Raw genomic sequence first — 20,260 nt, 5'->3', positions numbered from 1 at the left:
AGCCATCATTATTTCTTGAGGAATAAATGCTGACTCTGTTTGATTGAAGACCCCGGACGCTCCACCCTCACACCGAGATGCCAAATGGGCTTTTACTTCTTCAGGGGTCCTTTCCGCCTTTTTCTAGTACCCCAAATTGTCCCTCCCGTCTCTCGTCCCGCCCCCGCGTCTCCACGTGCCGGAAAGTGGGCGACAAAAGTACTTCCGGGTGGTAAAGGTCGGCCCCGGCAAGATGGCGGCCCCCTTGGAGCTCAGTTGCTGGGGAGGCGGCTGGGGGCTCCCCTCCGTCCACAGCGAGTCCCTGGTGGTGATGGTGAGGCCGCCTCGCGGGCCAGGGCGCGGGAAGCAGGGGCGGGGCCAGAGGCGAGAGGCCAGCCTGACGCGGTTCTCTGCGGCGCTGCGGGATCGTGGCGGGCCCGGGCGCTGCTCGCTGCACTTGCTTTGGGCTCACTTCGGTGGACAAGTCACAAACTGGCCTTGTGACCCCGCGGTGGCCCGGCGGGAGCATCATGGCTTCCTGCTTGGCTGCGAGTTTTCTTAGCTTTGCAAAGCTGTCTGGGCCGTGCCGTGAAAGCCTGCTGCGCTCCGCATCCCCGGGACCTTTTGGGGAACAAGGTTCGCGAATGCCGGGTGGCTGGTGCGCCCGTCCCGGACTTGAGATCAATGGGAGGGACTCGGCCTCTGTGTCAAGCGGGCGCCTTCTGCCTTGGGGGACGGGACTGTGAAGTAAAGCTGCTGTGCAGATTTGCATTACGTCCTCAGTCTAAAATGTTTTATTGCAAACTCTGTTTCAGGCTTATGCCAAATTTTCTGGTGCACCCTTGAAAGTCAATTTCATAGATAACACCTGGAGAGGTTCAAGAGGTACAGTGTAAACTTTTAGACAACCCTTTCTCCCCTTAAAAAAATTTTTTTCCCCTTTCATTTAATGTCATGAAGCATATGGTCCTACAGTTCCTTGGGGGTTTAGTTTATTCTTACCATGACCTTGGCAGTGTGTTGCTTATGGTTTGATCATTCTGAGTAATAACTCAAAGTTCAAGCCAAATCAGTGGAAATTATGAGAAATGAAAATGTTCTTTAGAACTGCTTTTTGTGAAATTGCAAAAAACTAAGGCGTACTTACTAATTCCACCCCACCCCCTGTAAATGTGCAATTAGTGTAGCTATCAGGGTATTGGAATCTAGTCAAAAGAAAACACAATGGTTTTTTTGTATGTCAACTTTTTTTGAATTGTAGGTGATGTGCCAATTTTGACAACTGAAGACAACACTGTTTCTCAGCCGGCAAAAATACTAAACTTTTTAAGAAAACAGGTGGGTGGTTCTTTTTGAAGAAGATTATAGATTCCTGGGTGTTACTTAAACTACAGCAAGAAGAAACATTGTAAAGTGTAGAAGTTCTTTTTTTTTTTTTTTTTTTTTTTGCAATTGATTAGATAATTGGTGATACCTGGGATTTAACAAAAAATAAACTTGAGAATCACTGCTGTCAACCATGAGCTTTACTGTAATTTGAAAATCATATGGTGAGGTCCAGACAATATATATTTTCTTTCTTTTCTTTTTATCTGTCTAGAAATTATATATTTTCTTTCTTTGTGTATCAGGGATTGAACCCAGGGTTGCTTTACCACTATATTCCTAGCCCTTTTAAATTTTTTTGTATTTTAAAATAGGGTCTCTCTAGGTTGCCCAGACTGGCCTGGAACTTGCCATCCTCCTGCTGTAGCTTCCCTAGTGCCTGGGTTTATGGGCCTGCAGGTGCCATGGTGCTAGACAGTAAATATTTTCATATACTTTGCTGGACTTTATTGAAATTTATATATAAGAAAATTCAATTTGGGTGTTTTCACAATTACACAGTTTAGTCACATAGTTGCTACACATTTTAAGCTGGATATAATATCTGAGTTTCCACCAAATAGCAATTATTTATTGCTTTTTGTTTTTTAAAATTTTTTCTTAAGATGGACCCAATATCTTTATTTATTTATTTTTATGTGGTTCTGAGGATGGAACCCAGTGCCTCACATGTGTGAGGCAAGTGTTCTACCTCTGAGCTATAACCCCAGCTGCAGTTGTTTATTTCTTAAAGCACTTATTGGATAATGTTAAATGTTTAATTAAACAATGTAACTAAAATGTTTGAACATGTAAATATTTAAGTAATGTATCCAAAATGTTTAAACATGGGAAGATTTATATAAGTGCAGAAGTTTATAATTGGGTTTGCCAATACTTTAAAAAAAAATCTGAGTTAATACAGTTTTTTTCTAAATTTGAAGATTTCCTATCTTTTTTCATGGAGAAAAATTAAACCAAGTGGATTTTTTTTCTTTTTGATAATAATACTCACTTTTGTTTATTAACTTTGTATTAACTTCTATGTTCTGAACTAGGTCATTAACAAGTATTGAAATAATATTAATATATAAAATTATAACTATTTATAGTTTTCATGATATAGTGCTGAGAACCTTATATGCATTAAGCAACAGTTTTACTGTGTTTATATTTCTTTTTCCCTTTTAATGTCATGTTTGCCACTTATGAGGAAAAGAATAGGAATCCTAATTTGTTTAGCCATCCTTGGGATGTTCTTTAACTTCTGAGGTTCTTTGGTTTTATTTTTTAATAGAAATATAATGCTGATTATGAACTGTCAGCAAAGCAAGGGGCAGATACACTGGCTTATATTGCTCTCCTTGAAGAGAAGCTTCTCCCTGCTGTGGTGAGCATTCACGAATATTACAGTGTTTTGGTGGCTTAATTGAAAATATTTTCAGTTTGTTTAGAAGGAAAACAATGAAAAGGACTTAATGGAATTTCATTTGTTTTAATATTAATTCTTTCTTATTAAACAAGTATATGATACATCAAAATGAAAGATTATATCATTTTGGAAATGAAAATTCTTTGTGGGAGATGAAACTTTTTGTTCCATGCATAGAATTGGTTGAATTGTAATTCATCATTCAGCACATACTTACTGAGCACTTACAATGTGCTAGGCCGTGTTCCCGGTTCTTGGGATATTAGCAGAAACACACACATTAAAAATTTTGTTTTATCTTGAGGCATTCTAAGTGGTATGAAGTCATTTAATAGATATTTATGAAAAACTCACATATGATTGATTTATCTTTCTTGTTAAAGGACATCATTGGAATGTTTTCTTTCTCCTTTTGCAGCTTCACACATTCTGGGTTGAGAGTGACAATTACTTTACTGTAACAAAGCCATGGTTTGCTTCACGAATTCCTTTTCCCTTGAGTTTGATTCTACCTGGAAGGATGTCCAGAGGGGCATTGAATAGAATTCTCCTGACAAAAGGAGAGCCTCCCCTCTACCGTGTCCAAGAAGTAGAAGCTCAGGTATGGTCTGGATTATTCTCCAAGTGAGGGATCCCCAGGGAAGGGATAGGAGAGAGAACACAGAGGGACTTACCTAGAGATGCTATCTCAAGAGCAGTTTCAGAGCATCATTCCTACTTTTGAGATCTAATTTCATTTTTATTAGATATACAGAGATGCCAAGGAGTGCCTAAATCTTCTGTCAAACAGATTGGGAACATCTCAGTTTTTCTTTGGAGATACGTGAGTACATGCCCTTAGAAATATTGACATTTTGTGTTTATATGGTCAGAGAGCAGTTATTTAGAGCAAGTCTCCCTATTCCCTCCAAATATGAGTCACTTTAAAAAAAAAAAAAGAGATTTTAATGGGTTTTTATTACAGAAAACTTTTTCTATCAGTAGTGATCAAACATTGGCTTAATATGTTATATAAGTGAATGTAAAACATAAACAATTGTTCCCACTCTATCTCCTGTCTATTTAACACTTGTGAGTAAAAATATCTGTAATTTACAAGTTTATTTTCTTCTAAATAAAATGGAGTATTTAAAAAACTATGTAAAGGGCAAAATTCTTTTTGTATCATCTTAATAAACTAAAATTGGTAGTAGAGGTTTTTAAAACAATATTGTATACGTCATACTTGACAAATATTTGAAAAAATTTTAAACACAATCCCAATTAATATTTTCTTATGTATTTTTTAAAAAAATTCTTAATTTATTTCTAGGCCTTCTACCTTGGATGCCTATGTGTTTGGTTTTCTTGCACCTCTTTACAAAGTACTGTTTCCTAAAGTTCAGTTACAAGAACATCTGAAACAGCTGTCCAACCTGTGTCGCTTTTGTGATGATATCCTAAACAGTTACTTTAGGCTTAATCTTGGAGGTAAGCTGTTTCTTCTTCATCTAATATTTGTTTGCATAGAGTATGGGGATGCATAAGCAAAGCTTTTTTCTTATTTTAATAAAAAAAAAGTGTACATTGTCTATAAATACTGGTTTACACACTTCAAGAAGAAGCATTTTCCCAATTTCATTTCCTTCACAAAATAGAGAAATAGGCATTTATTTTGTATTCCTCATGATTTCATATATTTCTTGTCTCTTTAAATGTTACCCTTTGAAGTGGTAACATTTTATTCTGGAAGATTAAATGATAAGTATTAAGTCCCTGCTTAAAAAAATAGTATTTATTCTAATGCAAATGCACAATTACTTTAAATGATTTTTACCTGCTTCTAGCATTTTCCTGTGTGAACAGAAATTAGTAGCAGATTGATTTTGGTGAGGTGCATTCCCATGATTCCAGTACTTGAAAAATCATTGCATCAAACTGGAGGTATAGTAAGTAGAGGGAACCTGTCACTTAAGATTCAATTCTTTTGAGTGTGGGGCCTTGTGCTTAAGTGATTGTGATACTAAATTTGTATTGGGAGAGCTGGCTGAAATCGCCCTTTAAGAAGTAAAAGTTATAAAGATAGATGGCATAGGTGGAAGTTTATTTTTGATGTGCTTTGTACCTAGGGTGGGATTAGTGGTTGAGAGTCTTGAAGCTAACTAACATTCAACCTTGTTACTTTGAAGCAGAGGTTAGCAAACCTGCCTAACAACAAATAAAAATCTTGTCCTCTTCTAGACTTATTACATTAGAATCACCTAGGGACTGATTCCAGAAAGCTGTAGTGTTTAAAGGCCCTTTAAATATTTTGGGTGCCTTGTGAGCAGCTATTTGGAAGTCAGTGGTTCAAAAAGCTTTCCAAATAGTTGTGACCAAAGATCTATTTGAAAGGGTGAAGAAAAGGTCCAACTTAAATTTCAAAAGGAAATATGGACTGCTGTGCTTTTACTAATTACTGCTGTGGCTGGCTGCATATCACTTGGCTCACAGTGTCTTCTATGTGGAGAAATTTTAGTTCCTTTGTTGAGGGTTTGGTTTGGAGCATTACTATTCTTCCTAATTTTGCTTTTGAATCTAGAATGATTTTTCTCTTTGTCTTTTATTTTTGGAGGGTGAGGCACTTGGGAGGGTGGGTAGATTCAAAATTCTTTTAATAATTAAAACTGCTTTAAAGGCTTTCAAAATTTCCTGTCTTTCTCTGATTTCTGCCCTGGCTTCATAGGCATCTCTCCAGCTGGACAAGAAACAGTAGATGCAAATCTGCAGAAACTCACACAACTTGTAAATAAGGAATCCAATTTGATTGAAAAGGTCAAGTTTACTTCGATGATTATTTTACAGTTGTTTAGTATTTTCCATTCTGTGGTCAATGTTGTAATTTGGGTGATACGTTAACTTTACCCTTGAAATTTTTTAAAGAGTTTATAGAAAACCGTTTAAATATACTTTTACTAAAATTGTATATAATACAGTGTTTTAGAGCCTATAGTGGCCTGTTTACTATGGGGAAAGATCAGATAACATTATTATGTTTATTTTTACCACACAATTTGTACATATCAAGCTAGAAGACCCAAAAGCTTGACTTTAAAAAAGAAACAAAACCAAAAGCAGTTCTTGCTTGTTTGTCTGCCTTTCTCTGTCCTGAGGATTATATTCACCTGGACTAGTACATATATTTTCTTATTATAAGCACCATGATGTCTTTTTTCTTTCTTGCACATGATCTGTGTTAGTTTTTCTCCTTCTTGTCCTTCTCTGTTCTGAATGTAGTCTACAGTGTTTCACCAGTGTATATATTTTCCCTCTTTGAGGTATTCATTTTGTGAAAGAGATATTGAAAAACAGGTAAGGGAGAGAACCAGCAATGTAAACTTCAAGAGTGATTGTAATTGGAAAAGTATGCAAAGGTTGCACATTTTTTCCCCAAGTGTCTGATGAACTCACTTTTTTCTTTTGTGAGTAAATAATACTTCATTTTTTCAAGGACACTGAGGCCTCATAACACTAGCTAGCAGTTTCCGGGGTCTAACAAATACCATGATACCATAAGCATAGAATGGTTTATCTCTTTTTCATCTACCATCATGTACTAATCATGACTTATTTTTGTAACAACAGATATAGGCATTTATTAATAAAAAAGGGCGAGGATGACACAGTTATTGTGGATGGAATTGTGAGAATTTGGCATCTTCTCTGTGCTTATGTGCATTTTTTTCTAAGTACAAAGATTATACTGGTTTATTTTGCAGAACTTTGAAGATGAATGCCATTTTTAAATTTAAGAAAGAGAGGCCTAAACATGGTACCTTTAAATATGTTGAACAGTTTCTATCCCCTCCCACCCCAACTTTTCCTTCCTACCTCCCTTTAGTCTCCCTCCTTTACTGATATTCTTTTCACTCCTTTATTTATTTATTTTTGATTGGTACTTTCTTGTGTACATATGTATATGAAATTCTCTTTGCTACATTTATATATGCATATAGCATTATTTTGTTAAATTATTCCGTTATTTTGTCCCCTTTCCCTTCCTTCCTCCCTCCTTTTCCTCTTGCTTCACTGATCTTCCTGATATATTTATGATATCTGCTCCCGCCCCACATCACCTCTTTCCTTTATTTTGTTCTAGCTTCCACATATGGGGGAAAATATTTGACCCTTGAGTTTTGGAGTCCAGCTTATTTCACTTAGCATGATTTTCTCCATTTCTGTTCACTTACTGGCAAATGCCATTTTTTCATTCTTCTTTATGGCAGAGTAGAACTCCATTGTGTGTATAGACGACGTTTTCTTGATCTTTTGACGGGCATCAGGTTGATTTTATAATTTGACTATTGTGAATTGTGCTGCTACAAACATTGAAGTGTCTGCATCACTATAGATGCTGATTTTAGTTTTTTTTGGATAAATACCAAGGAGTGGGATAACTGGGTCATATGGTGGTTCCACTGCTTTCCAGAGTGGTTGTACTAATTTGCAGTTTCACCAACAGCATGTCAGTGTACCTTTTCCCCACATCCTTGCCAGCATTTATTATTTGTGTTCTTGATAATTAACATTCTGTCTGGAGTGTAATGAAATCTTAGTGTTGTTTTGATCTGTGTTTCCGTGATTGCTAGAAATGTTGAACATTTTTTTTCCATATTACAAGCACCATTTGTTGACCATTTGTGTTTATTCTTTTGAAAAACTTCTGATTTTAAAACTCACAGTAGATTCTTTGTGCAGATACTGTTATTGTCCCCATTTTACAGATGAGGATACTGAAGCTTTGAGAGTAGCTTATGTTGCTTGCCCGAGGTCATTCAGCTGGCAAAAAATTGAGAGCACACTTGAACCCTGGAAATAAGACTTTAGCATGAGCTTTGTAGTTACCCCCAAGTAGTCACTGCCTAGCTCATGGATGAGATTATGTCTATTACTGGAGTAGTAGCAATTAGGTTTATCACTGTCATTCTCTGGGATGACCTTCTTTTTCTTCTTGTAGTATTTTGTGTGTTGTAATTTGAGAAGTGAATAAAACTGGATAGTAAAATTACAAGTGCTATTATTATTGAAGTTTTGGTGTATTTGAAGTTAAAGCCAGGTCTGACTCAATTCTTTGCACAGTTCAGTAAATCTCATGAAAGCAAATAGATGAAGTGTTAAGTGGGGATAAAGGAAAGATCACTGTCTACTACATGAAGGCTATCTGGTGGAGTTTCCATTTCTGTGTGGTGAATTCAGGACAGACATGAAAAGGGACCTATGAAATACCTGCATATGCAGACGGTAAAATCAGGAGGCCCATCACCACGTTGTACATAATCATCTTGGGTCATCACCAGTTTATGAAAGTTTTCTAACCCATTGTAGTCCGGCATTCCCCTCCCTTTGCTGCCCACCCATTTGTATCTGATTCACTGGTTGCTGCAGAATGACAGGACAACAAACCCTGTTAGCTGCCACTGTCCACAATTTGGACAGAAAATCTAGAGCTTAAAAATAAATCATGCTTGAGGAACTAGTTCTTGCAAGAAAGAAAAGACATCTTAACATAATTGATCTAAAAATTCACTAGTAATATTTTTTTCACTGGAAAACTTAAAAAGTTGAACTTTTATTTTCTTTCTTCTCCTACAAACCCTGTGTACCTCTGCCAAAATTTTTGTTTTTTAAGCATCTTGAGAAGATAAGGGAGAGTTTGAATGGTCTGCATCTTGTAAAATTCTAGAACAGTTTGCCTATGAAGTTGGTGGAAGGATGCTATTTTCTGTTGGTTTTGTGGTTTTGAAGGCAGCTGCTTTCAGGTCTCTTATGAAGTTCAACTGATAGTAAACTCAGCACCAGAACCTGAATCTTGTACCTTGTGGGGTGGTCTGATTAAAGATAGTTTCTGATGTCTGACTGAATTCTCAATAATCCATATATTAGTGTTTCAAGAGTACTAATATGCTTTCTCTTGGATAAGTTTGGAGTTCTTGGTTATAAATATGCTCCATATTAATTTGTTTCTCAAAGGCAGACTTAGGACTGATCCAATATTTGGAAGACCTCTGGATTGGATCTGAGGAATTTGACCTCCTTTGTGCCCCTTTTCCTAGCTTCCCTGAACTACATACTCAACTTAAAAGAACTGGTCTTTTTGAGTGCAGTACAGGTTGCTGTCAGGCAAAAATGTAGAGTTGAAAAAACAATTGTGTTGTAGTTGGAAGACCTGGGTTCAAGTTTCAGCTGTGATACTAGCTTTGTGAACTGGACAAAACCACTTAGCCTTTCCAAGCCTCATTTTTCTAATCTGTAAAACATAGAAGGATGATGTCTGCCTTTTCTTCTTCACAGTGTGTTAGGAAGATCAAATATGATATTGTACATGAATATACTTTATAAACCATGGCACTTAGTATATGACTTGTACTGTTAGAAGACTTCTTAAACTAAGTCTTGCTATGGTTGAGTTCAGTAGAATATTCATTTTGTAGAATTACTATAATTTTGTGATGGTATCAAGGATGAGCCATGTTGCTTTTTACAGATACTGAGTCAACTGGTATTTGAGGTATGACATTTAGAATTCTTGAAAGATTATTTGTTAAAATGAAGGTTTCTCTAGCGGTCCAGGAAACATATGGTTCTGTGTTCTTCTAGTCTGTAGTTTGGATGGGGACGGCACAGTCCACGTAAGTGGTGCCACAGCCTTAGTTGTATCTTTTGTACCTTCTACAGATGGATGACAATCTTCGCCAAAGCCCTCAGCTTCCTCCTCGGAAACTGCCAACACTCAAATTAACTCCAGCTGAAGAAGAAAGTAATTCCTTACAACGGCTATCACCCTGACAGAGGTCATGCTTTGTGGTTAAAGTCCTGATTGTTTTGGTAATCTCTTATATCCACTGTGTGAAGGCAAAAGGGAAATACCATTTCTAGGTATAAGGAAGACTATAAAACAGAAGGAGACTTCTGTGACATCTATATATATATATATTTTTAATTTGTAAGCTTGTATTCTAGCTTGGCATTGCATTTTAAATAAAGGTGAATGCTTAATGAACTTTGTGGGTGTGGGGGGGAACACATTGTACTGTATATTTAAAAAACCTGCCTTAACCTTGGCAGATTTTTGCTTTTGGTTCACATGTTGCTGACCAAAACTACAATTTTGTTCTGAATGTGCATTTTTAATTTATTCAAGTTAACTTATTCAATTTACTAACTTAGTTACTTCTTTGACCTGTCTGAGTACATATGTGGCTCTTTGAGACTTTTTTCTTCAGTTTAGAAATCCTAGGCCTTTTTTAAGAAGTAGGGAAAATATAAATTACTTCAACAGAAAAGCCTGTAATTAACTTTAAAAAGCAATGAGGAATGTGCTTTTAAACTATGCTCTCATAAGTCTAATCTTCTGAGGGTTTAGTACCACATATATAAATATTAAAGGTGGTTAGATATAATCTGATGATATGCACTTCAATATAACATTAGTATTTGCTGCTGTGTTCAGTGTAGGTTAGCAAGGGCTCTTTGAGTTTGCTGGGTGGATATGGCAGCTTTAGACCTATTTATTTGTAGCACATCTTTAATTGTCTCATTCCTGTATTGATTCCAGGAGATCTAAATGTGTTGGTCATTGTTTTATGTTAGGCTGTGAAATCTTAATGAAACTTGCCCAATTGTTAGACACTACTCAGGAGGAGCCCAAGGCCCAGGTAATAGAAATACCCACTGTGCATCTGGTCTGAGTTGTTCATTCTTGACTCAGGCCAGTATTCTTTGATAAGAAGCATATCATGTAGTCACGAGCTTTCTGACAACCAATTATTTTCCATATATTTTAACTATAGTTGAAGGATCCAAAGGAATAATCAGAAATAGCAGCTTTTAAAGACTATTTTCTATTTATTGGTTGCTGAACTGTTCCAGGATTTGCTGTGTGGTAATTTTACTTATAATAGAAATTTGCTTATTTTAGTGGTTGAGGTGCTTCTGTTGTCCTAAAACCACTTCTGGGGTTTTTAAATATAGGACCATGTTTTTGATTAGTGTCTTAAAAGATTACTATGGTGCTCAGCAAATCATATCAAGTCCTGAAGAAACCCACATGTTAAGAAAATGAGCTTTGTTGTCAAGAGACTGGGCTAATTTTAGTTGAGTGCAGCTCAGCTGTGTTTGACCAACATCCTCCCAATTTATTCTGTCTTTAGGTAGCTATTTATACAGGTGTCTTTAAGTCATTTTAAATATTTTTTCTTGAAAGTTTTAACTGAATGAGAAACAAGATAGTCTTCACAATCATATTCATCTGTTTGGAAGCGTTTAGGGAAAGTGCCTACTGATTTTCCCATTGCTTCTCCAACAGAGGTGTATGTATGTTTTGTTCATCTTCAAAGGGAGGTTATTAGATTGGAGCAATCTGAAATATGTATGAATATTTTATATTGAAAATCATGAGCATGAAACTTTATTGTTCTCTAGGATTGATGTATATTGAAGAAGAGTGGTTTCGCACATTAATCAGACATCTGTTTATGCTTTAGTCAGGGTTAGTCATTTTCAATTATGATTTATATTAAACCTTTCAAAAAGCATTAGAAGTGGCTTACAATTGTAAAACGAATGTAAAACAGGACAGTTACAATTATTTTTTGAAAAACTAAAAATTTGTAGGAAAAAACTATATTGGCACTAACAGATTATAACATTGAATGGTAAATTTAACTTCAAGTTTCTCTATGGATAAAGTCAAAAGGTAAAGCTGGGTTAAATAAGTCCTTTCAATAAGATTACTAATGTGTATGTGGAAGAAAAATGTGTTTAAATATTTATGAGAATGTAGAAGATCATGTTCTTACAGTACACAGACTTCAACCAAGAAGTGTACTGTAATGTTTTATGTGTTTAAATTTTAATCAAAAGTGGTCATTTTAGTATAATAAGTAGTTATCCTTTTTAGTAGAGGGGATGACTATAAATATGATTTGTTTGCCATTTGGACATCCCTGCTTTGAATGTGCCTGTGGCCTTATATAATCCATTATGCTTCCAGACCATTACCTTTCCTAACAGGCAAAATATGATTTAGTAATTAAGAATTTATATGTTGGGTTACTTAGTTGAGCTAGCTTTCTATAAGCAAACAAGATGACAGGAATCTATATCTGAGCATGAAAATCTTTAGGGCCAGCCAAACACATAGGAAACTTTTGGAACAATTTTTTAGAATGGATAAAGAACCTTCCTATTCAGGATATTTTTGAATAAAGTTTGAGTTTGCTGGGAAAAATGGCCTGCAGCCTTAAATAAAATACTGTGAACCACTGTATTTTGGAGGTGATGGTGGAGGATAATGTGATAAAGGGAATATGCTTATGTTTATTTTTGTTAGTAAAACACGTTTAGAAAAATTGGTTAGATAATTCCCAGAAGTTGAAGCCACTCCATCAACAAACTTCACAGTCATCCATAACATGGATTGCTTAAACAACACCAAAGAAACCATAAAGGACATTGAAGATGATCATTTCTCCAAAACTGTTTTTTTGATTTCACAAAGGGTTGGCATTAACAAATCAAATTTCAATTTAGATATGTTTGAATTTTTTTTGAGTACTAGAGGATTAGAGATTTTACAGAAGCAGGCATTTTTATTTCCTTTTGTAATTTCTGTCCATTTCATATTGCTAGGATACATTAACATGAAGAAACAGGAATATTTCAACAGAGCTAAGTTAAAATTCTTGGAAGTCTATAAAATTGGGAAAAAATAAGAAGAAGCTCAAACTAGTCACAGTGATGGTATCTTAGAAAACCAATTTGTTCAGGTAGCTTCATATGATGAAATTGATATTTGAATTTGCAAGTTTCTTTTGCACTTCCTTCAAAAATATGCGTTGATTTGTTCTGTTAGATTGGGAGGGCAATTTTTCATAAGCTATCAATAATCTTAACCCTTTTAAAGTCAAAATAAAAGTGCTTTAGTATAAACAGGAAGCTAAGGATAGGACATGGGCTATCTCTGTTCTACAATTTTTGCAACATCTTCTAAGTATATAATTATTATTTTTTTTTAAAGTAAATTGATTACCATCTACTGTGATTTAAGATTCTATGCTTCAAACATAGTATTTGGCTCCAGATGAATAAATACAGAATATAAATTAAGCATAATTTTAATTTCATTCTTGGGCTTAAAGAAGAAAACTCAGGTGTGTAACAAATGTTTTTCAAAAGATCTACTTTGCCTTACCAAAAGAGAAAAAATAATGACCTAAAATCAAGAAATTATTTTCCCTATGATGTCAAAAATTATGTGATTTTATGTTTCTAATTAAAATTTTTTTTTCCTTGTGGTACCTTTGTTCACATTTGAGGATAAAATATTTTGAAGTAGTTCTTCAGTCTCTTCACATGGGAGTTCTTTGTTTTCTATTTATTGTCTAGACACACAACGTGACAAGAAATGCACGAAGACTACCCTTTCATGAAGGAGTGACATGTCTGTGTGCTTTTTGTTTTAATCTCAAAGAGAGTTAGCAATTGGCTTTTTCTTGGTTTGGTTATTTTTATAATTGAGATTCTGAGCAGAGCAACAGAGATAATTTGGGATGCAGTAAGAATTTTTATTTTTTGCCTTTTTAAAAAAATATTTTTGGCTATTGTTAAGCTCTGTGGAATTTATATTTACTTTTTAATGCTTCCATATTTGTTAAACATATTTTTAGAAACACTTGTCCTTACATGAAATCAAAGATCAGTAATTCTAAATATTCTCAAAGTTTTAACTGAAGTTCCATTAGCTTTTCAAAATGCTAATTTTCACAGAGATGTAAGGATTTTTTTTTTAACTTTTGGTTTTAAGGTTTGCAAAATAATTTAGCCTAGAAACTATTGTTGGGATATAGTGATTGCTAGGAGACCAGGTTACCAGCTCTGAACTTTAGGAAAATTGTGATTGAGGTAGGGGAATTTAAAAGGATTTGAAAATTATTTTTTTCCAGAAAAGTATACCATAAATTACTGGTGAGAATTAACATTTCTTTTTTCAGTACTGAGGACTGAACTAAGAGGCACTCTACCAATAAGCTACATCCCCAGTCTTTTATTAAATTTTATTTTGAGATGGTGTCTCACCAAGCTACAGAGGCTGGCATTGTACTTGTGATGCTCCTGCCTCAGCTTCCTACGTAGCTAGGATCACAGGGTGTGCTGCCACACCTGAGAATTAACATTCTTGAACAATGGTATGATATAATAGAAGGATAACATCAAGTTGGATGTTTGTAAGTAAAAAGGAAGATGTTGTAATAGAAGATTATCAGAGTAAAATAAACTAGTTTCTTTTTAAAAACAAAAGGCAAGAAGATAGTTTTTCTATGCCCTCATTATTATTAATTTGGAATAAAAATATTTTTAAAACACATAGTTTTATTTTATCAGAAAAGTAATTCCTAAAGGTGCATTTTGGCAGAATATATTGTTATATGAATAGAGAATTCTCTAGCTCAACAAGTTTGGAAAATATTCTATTAGACATAGTTCAGTTCTATAGGCTTTTCAGAGCTTTTGATGTGCTAATTACTTTTTCAATCTTCCAGATTTCCAAGTTTTATTTTATTACTAAAGACATAGTCCAAAGGGACTGTACGTGTCTGTGTACATGTGCTTTTGCACATGCATTTCTTAATTTCCATTAAGCACCTCTATTTTATACATCATTTCCCTAATTTATTTAAATGTAGATTTTGTGTTGAAGTAGATGTTTTGTGGGATTTGTGTTCTGAGAAATACACTTAGGAAAAGAGTCTTTTTGATGTTTTGCTTTCATTGAGAAGTTTCTTTCTATGTTGAGTGCTCCTCCAGTGATGGTGATAAAATGGGTCAGAACTTTTTAACTATGGAATTGAGAGCAGGGTGACTTTGGGTGTTGATAGGTTGTGATTTAGGTACATGTGGGACCCTGGTCAGTCCAGCCCATTCCCCTAGAGTTGCAGTCAGCCTGGAATAGCGGTCCAGGGGTCTGAACTGGTGGTTTCAGATAATTAATCACTTCCTAGGCATTCACGAGACAGAATCAACTTGTAATGTCAGAACAATTTTCCATATCTTTTCCGGGTGTGCTTTAAAAGTGCCAAAGAAGACAATGGGCTTTTATTATATATGTAAGAAAGCATTCGGTTGCTTCCATGACAAGGCAAAGGAAGCTTAATATTTTCAAGTTTTGTTTTATAACAGAAAACATGGCCTAAATGAGGATTGTGTGTGCAGCACACTTGCACGTATTTTCATTACATTTCAGCAGATTCTACTCCTAAAGAGTTAAAACCTCACTGGACTTCAAATTTGAGGTAGCTAACTAAATATGTTTTATTTCATTTCAAAGTATAAAACCAGATCTCTAATGAGACATAAGGCTGGTTTTTTGTTCATTTGTTGCAATGTATACAGCTCATGTTTTGGATGTGTTTTTAAAAAAGCTTGCCCTTGGGCTTTGAGTTGTGATGTGATGGTGAACATCTAACCACATGAAAAGCAGTTGGATCTTTGTTCTGTTTCTTCAGTTTTCCTCTTGCAAAGTCAGAGAAATGCCTTTTAATCATTTAGTTTACATATCCCAGATCCTTGGAAATCACAAAAAATGACTTGCCAGAGTTTGAATCAGTCCTCAGCATGTCATGCACTGCAGAGAAAGCTGGGCTGGCCGTTTACTCTTTGGACTGTTGCTGCTTCTCCTGCATTGCTGGAGTCTTTATCTTGGAGAAGAAGGGGTATATTCAAACTTTTACATTGAATGCATAAAGATGACCTTTATTCCCCTTTTGACTTAATTTTTTATTTTGTAAAATAGGAGCTAATGCTTTTCCACATTTCTGGCCATCTTGAAGTGGATATTTGAGGTGTTTGTAACTTTAGCTTTTTGGATGTTTGACAGTAAAGAAGACATGAGATATATGTTTGCATTATTGGTTAACCAAGCCTGTCTTTGTATAGTAAACATCTAAACATCTGTTCTAGTGTGCAACTACTATAGTTTCATTATAAGTGATCTTAAAATAAACAATGTTGGTCATAATTTCAATATTTCTAGCCTTGCTAGTGTGAATATATTTCACTCAGAGACGATGTATAAATACCCAGAAGTGGTAATGATGATTAATGTTGTAAAGAGTTTATTCTGATGAATGAGAAACTGGATATAATGTCAAAATAGCTATTTTCTCAATAAAATCTCAAACCACCTGAATGTTTATTAATTTTTTAAAAAATGTTTTTATTTGTAGATGGAAACAATACCTTTATTTTGTTTATTTAGGTTTTGTGTGTGCTCGTGGTGCTGGAGATCGAACCTGGTGCCTCACATGTGCTAGACAAGCACTCTACCATTGAGCCATAACCCTAGCCCCATTTATTCATTCTTAATGTAGTATCTATTCCTTGAGGTGAATATATTCATGAATATATTTTAGTGGTTGAAAATAGTACTAAGGACTGGCATTGTTTTTACGTCCATTCTTTCTAGGATGTAGTGAAACCACCTGTGCTATTTGCACCCCATGCTAAGTAGGGTTGGAGATCTGTTCTCTAAGCTTCTAATTAGTGTATGACCTCAATGCTCAAACCACTTTTCAGGGCTATAACTTTCTCATTCCTCAGTGCTGTCAGTTTTTTATTTATTTATTTATTTTTATTTTCACTTTGCCCACCCAGCCAGTCCAGAGGTACTCCATTTAATTGAATAGAAGACACTCTAAGAAAAATATGTGATTTTAGGTAGAAGGGAAGATATGTATATCTTTGCTGCTTTGTTTATGAGGTAGTGTTTAAGGGTATAGAGAATCCTATTATTTATAGCTGTTATGAGCAGATGTCTTAGCCAGTAGATTTTTTTTTAATTGAAGCATCATTTACATATAGTGAAATAGCTCTTTCAAGTAGAACTGTTCAGGTATATAAGTATTTCTCTCACAAGAGTAGCTGTCTGTATCTTGGTTGTTACTTTTGTCCCCAAGAAATACACATTTTATTGGGTTTCAGATAAAAGGTCCTTGGCTGGATGGAAGGGGGTTAGATTTGATCATCTACTTTCTATACAAGAACAGGAAGGAAGGGTTGCTGATGTGGAGTAGTAGAATCCTTTTGAGGAGAGGCGGTTATTTGGAGTCACAAAACTAAGAACCATTCAATAAGGAACTTCAGACTTGGTGCTCTTAATTGCCCACTTCAGACTTGGTGCTTTCTTGGACTATTTTACATGCTCAAAAATTCCTGGGTGGGCTGGAAATGTGGTACTGTGGTTGAGCGCTTGGCTAGTATGTATGAGGGCCTGATTTAATCCCCAGTATCATAAATAACAAAATTTGGGTCCTGCATCGAAGGGTAGGCTACAACACAATGCTCTGTTTTCCCTTTGCCATAAAATGGCAGCGATTGGTAGGAAAACTAAAGTTTTGACATTTTAGTATCTTAAATGAATATCCATAGGGGGAGGGGGAAAATAAAGGAGAGACAGTAAGATCACCAAATGCCGCACCTAGGTTTGACACAAATGTATGAGATAAAGCAGGAAATGATGATGAAGAAAATATCAGAAAGAAAGGTCAGGACTGCAGGTCATCTGGTAATTAAGTTCCTAATCTTGCAGTTAAGTTTCTAGTTGTACAATAAAGGAGAAACTAACCTCTTCTTGATCTGACAAAAGCTTCAGGAGAAGGAATAAGAAGTCATGGTCTCTTTCTCCAGGTACATGAGTCAGCCTCCTGGAATGCTTTAGACATCTGCGATTAAGAAATGAAGACAGCTGTGCATCATCAAAGACATTGCTAATTTCTAACGCAGCCAATTCGAGGCTCCAAAAATTGTGCTTTTCCAAGTGGGAAAGAAACTATTATATTTATTACACTTTTTAAGAGAGTGGAAAGAACAGGGAAGCTTTAGCATTTATAAATACAATTAAGGATTGATTCCTTAGATCCTAGTTGGGGGAAGGTGATTGTCTGAAGAGTTCATATTTTGAAAAAGTTGGTATAGAAGAAAGACGAGACTTTCCAAACCTCATAATTAAGACCAAACAGATTTAAGTCTTATTTGAAATGCAAAAAGCAAACTGACTTTGAAGACTGTCAGATTATGCCCAATTTGATAATGTTGTCCCAGTTTTCTCCATGAGAGGGAAAATTGCCTTTTTAATCTAATGAACATGATTAACATTTTATGTAGTAGATAACATCCAATTCACAGGGTGACCACTGCTTCATGGTTTAGAAAAAGGTGGAGGATGGGTGGATATAGTTGATACAGAAGTTAAGAAGAAAAAGAAAAAACCCCGGGCATGGTAGTGTACCCCTATAATGCCAAGGACTCAGGTTCAGGGGGACTCTACCAAACTGGGGAATTGCCAAGTTCAAGGCCAGCCTGAGCAACTTAACAAGACCCTGTCTCAAAATAAAAGGGCTGAGTAATGTAGCTCAGTGGTAAAACACTTCTGGGTTCAATCCACTAATACAAAAAAAAAAAAAAAATACACACAAATGTATATATAAAATTAAAAAAGGGTTAGGGTTGTAGCTCAGAGAGTTCTTTCCTAACACACATAAGACATTGAGTTCAGTTCCCAGTTTGCAAAACAATAAATAATAATAAATGAAGACTGTATATACAAAGTTGTAGAGACTGCCTTCATTGAACCAAAAGACTATGTAACGTATACACTCATATATACATGTATACATATATACACACAAATGTTAACAGAATGTGCAGAAAAATTTAATCACTGAAGAAGTATGTGGCCTAATGAGAATTTCAATAAATTTAATCCAACTCTCTGATGGTAGAATAATAGACAAAGATGAAATTGGTGTGTTAGCCAGGGCCCATCAAAGGGTAGTTCTCTATTATGCACTTGAGAGATGTGTTTGGAAATGAATGGGTGGTTGTAATTTTGTTATAGTAAAGTCCTGGAGGTATTTAGATGGCCAGGGTGGGGATGTCCCTGCCCAACAAGGAATTGTCCAAATTCAAATACCAATAAATAGTGTGCCATTGGGAGATGCTGAAGACATTGTAAACCTTGATCTGGTTTTACAGAGCAGAAGTGTGTAATGAAAACTTGGGACGACCTGCCAGCAGGCTTTGAAAAAATGGAGGGTTGCTTGCTATGTATGGTAAGAGTGCCAGGTTGGAGAGTTTGGAAGAGCAAGCCATCTTGATGGGAGTAATTAATCTTGTGATAAAAAGCAGAGGCTGAAATAGACAGGTCATCAGGACATTACTCAAGATATGATATAATCAGGGTTCTGTGGTTGAAGATGAATGGGATGTAGCAAGACAATGAAATTGAAGTGAAAAAGCTAGGCTTGATACAATACATGACTGGTGATCTTGAGCAAGTTTCTTGACTCCTAGTCCACAGTGCTGTTTATTGCAATGCAGAGGCATAACTAAATCTGAATGTATGAACATTTCTATTTATTTGATTTTTTAAAAATTAACAAAATTTAGAAGATACCAGTAGAAAGAGCCCTATTCCCTCTTACATATAACCTCTGTTAAGTTATTGGTATGTATTTCTCTAGTAGTTTATGTTATACACACACACACACACACACACACACACACACACACACACTGCTATGTATATTATAAGCTCATAGTATATCCTGTTCTGTAATATGCCTTTTCACTTAATATTTGGAAAATCCTTATAGATCATTACATATGCTACCTAATTTTTTAGTGGCTATGTGCAGTATCATTTTATGCATGTAGCATTGTTTTATTTCACTCCTTTGTGATGGACATTGAAGTTAGTTCCTCTTGTAATGGTCCTTGTTACATATTCTTAAACTCTTTTGCTTCCTGGCCATGAGGTAAACAGTTATACTCTGACATGTACTCTTGCCATGGTATGCTGCCTTACCACAGACCCAAAGGAATTGGGTCACCTGATCATGGACTAAAACCTCCAAAATTGTGAGCCAAAATTAACTTTTTCCCCCTTTATAAGGATTAGCCCAGGTATTTTGTTATGATAATAGAAAACTGTCAAATATAGTTGTCCATTCATATTCTGCATCAAAGTCAAATTACTTCTCTGAACCCCTGCTTTCTCAGCTCTAAGATGGGGTTTTGGTTGTGTATAGATAGGATAACACCCATAACAGACCCACCCAGAATATATCAAGTGATCAATAGTAGTACTTCTCTTCATACTCTTCGCTGGACAAAGAAATCCTAAAGGGCGAAGACTCTTCTTTATTGTATCCCAGCATTTAGCACAGCACTTAGAACATGGAAGGCACTCAAAAAGTTTTTGAGGAAAGAAGAATAAGCAAGATTTGGAAACATTTTGAGTATGTCAGGATACAGAGATGGAAAAGATGAGTCTAATGAATCAGCAGTGAAAAACTAGTAGATTTCTCAGATGCTTGCCATTAACATGAAAAGTATTTGAATTATTTTCAATGATTTACCAAGAAATGATTCCTTGTAGACTGAAGTGGCTAAAGGATATGAAACACCTAT

At 35.5% G+C, this 20,260-nt stretch overlaps 1 protein-coding gene across 2 annotated transcripts; it reads left to right on the top strand.

The window, feature by feature from the left end:
* Window positions 1–231: 231 nt before the first annotated feature.
* On the top strand, window positions 232–15,197 carry Mtx3 (metaxin 3). Of its 2 annotated transcripts, XM_026415262.2 has the most exons (9): window positions 232–313; window positions 795–864; window positions 1,241–1,317; window positions 2,642–2,734; window positions 3,195–3,377; window positions 3,523–3,599; window positions 4,089–4,246; window positions 5,481–5,569; window positions 9,470–15,197. In XM_026415262.2, exons 1-9 carry the CDS (start codon window positions 233–235, stop codon window positions 9,578–9,580), a joined length of 939 nt encoding a protein of 312 aa, XP_026271047.2. In that variant the 5' UTR covers window position 232; the 3' UTR covers window positions 9,581–15,197. The 2 variants fall into 2 exon arrangements, with proteins under 2 accessions (XP_026271047.2, XP_026271049.2); XM_026415264.2 differs by lacking the exon at window positions 5,481–5,569 and having other exon boundaries at window positions 9,470–9,555.
* Window positions 15,198–20,260: the final 5,063 nt, after the last annotated feature.

Source organism: Urocitellus parryii, chromosome 1 (assembly GCF_045843805.1).
Source record: "Urocitellus parryii isolate mUroPar1 chromosome 1, mUroPar1.hap1, whole genome shotgun sequence".
In the NCBI taxonomy this organism is placed as follows: Eukaryota; Metazoa; Chordata; class Mammalia; order Rodentia; family Sciuridae; genus Urocitellus; species Urocitellus parryii.
The sequence above is the reverse complement of the archived record's forward strand: the minus strand, read 5'-3'. Positions and strand labels throughout refer to the sequence as shown.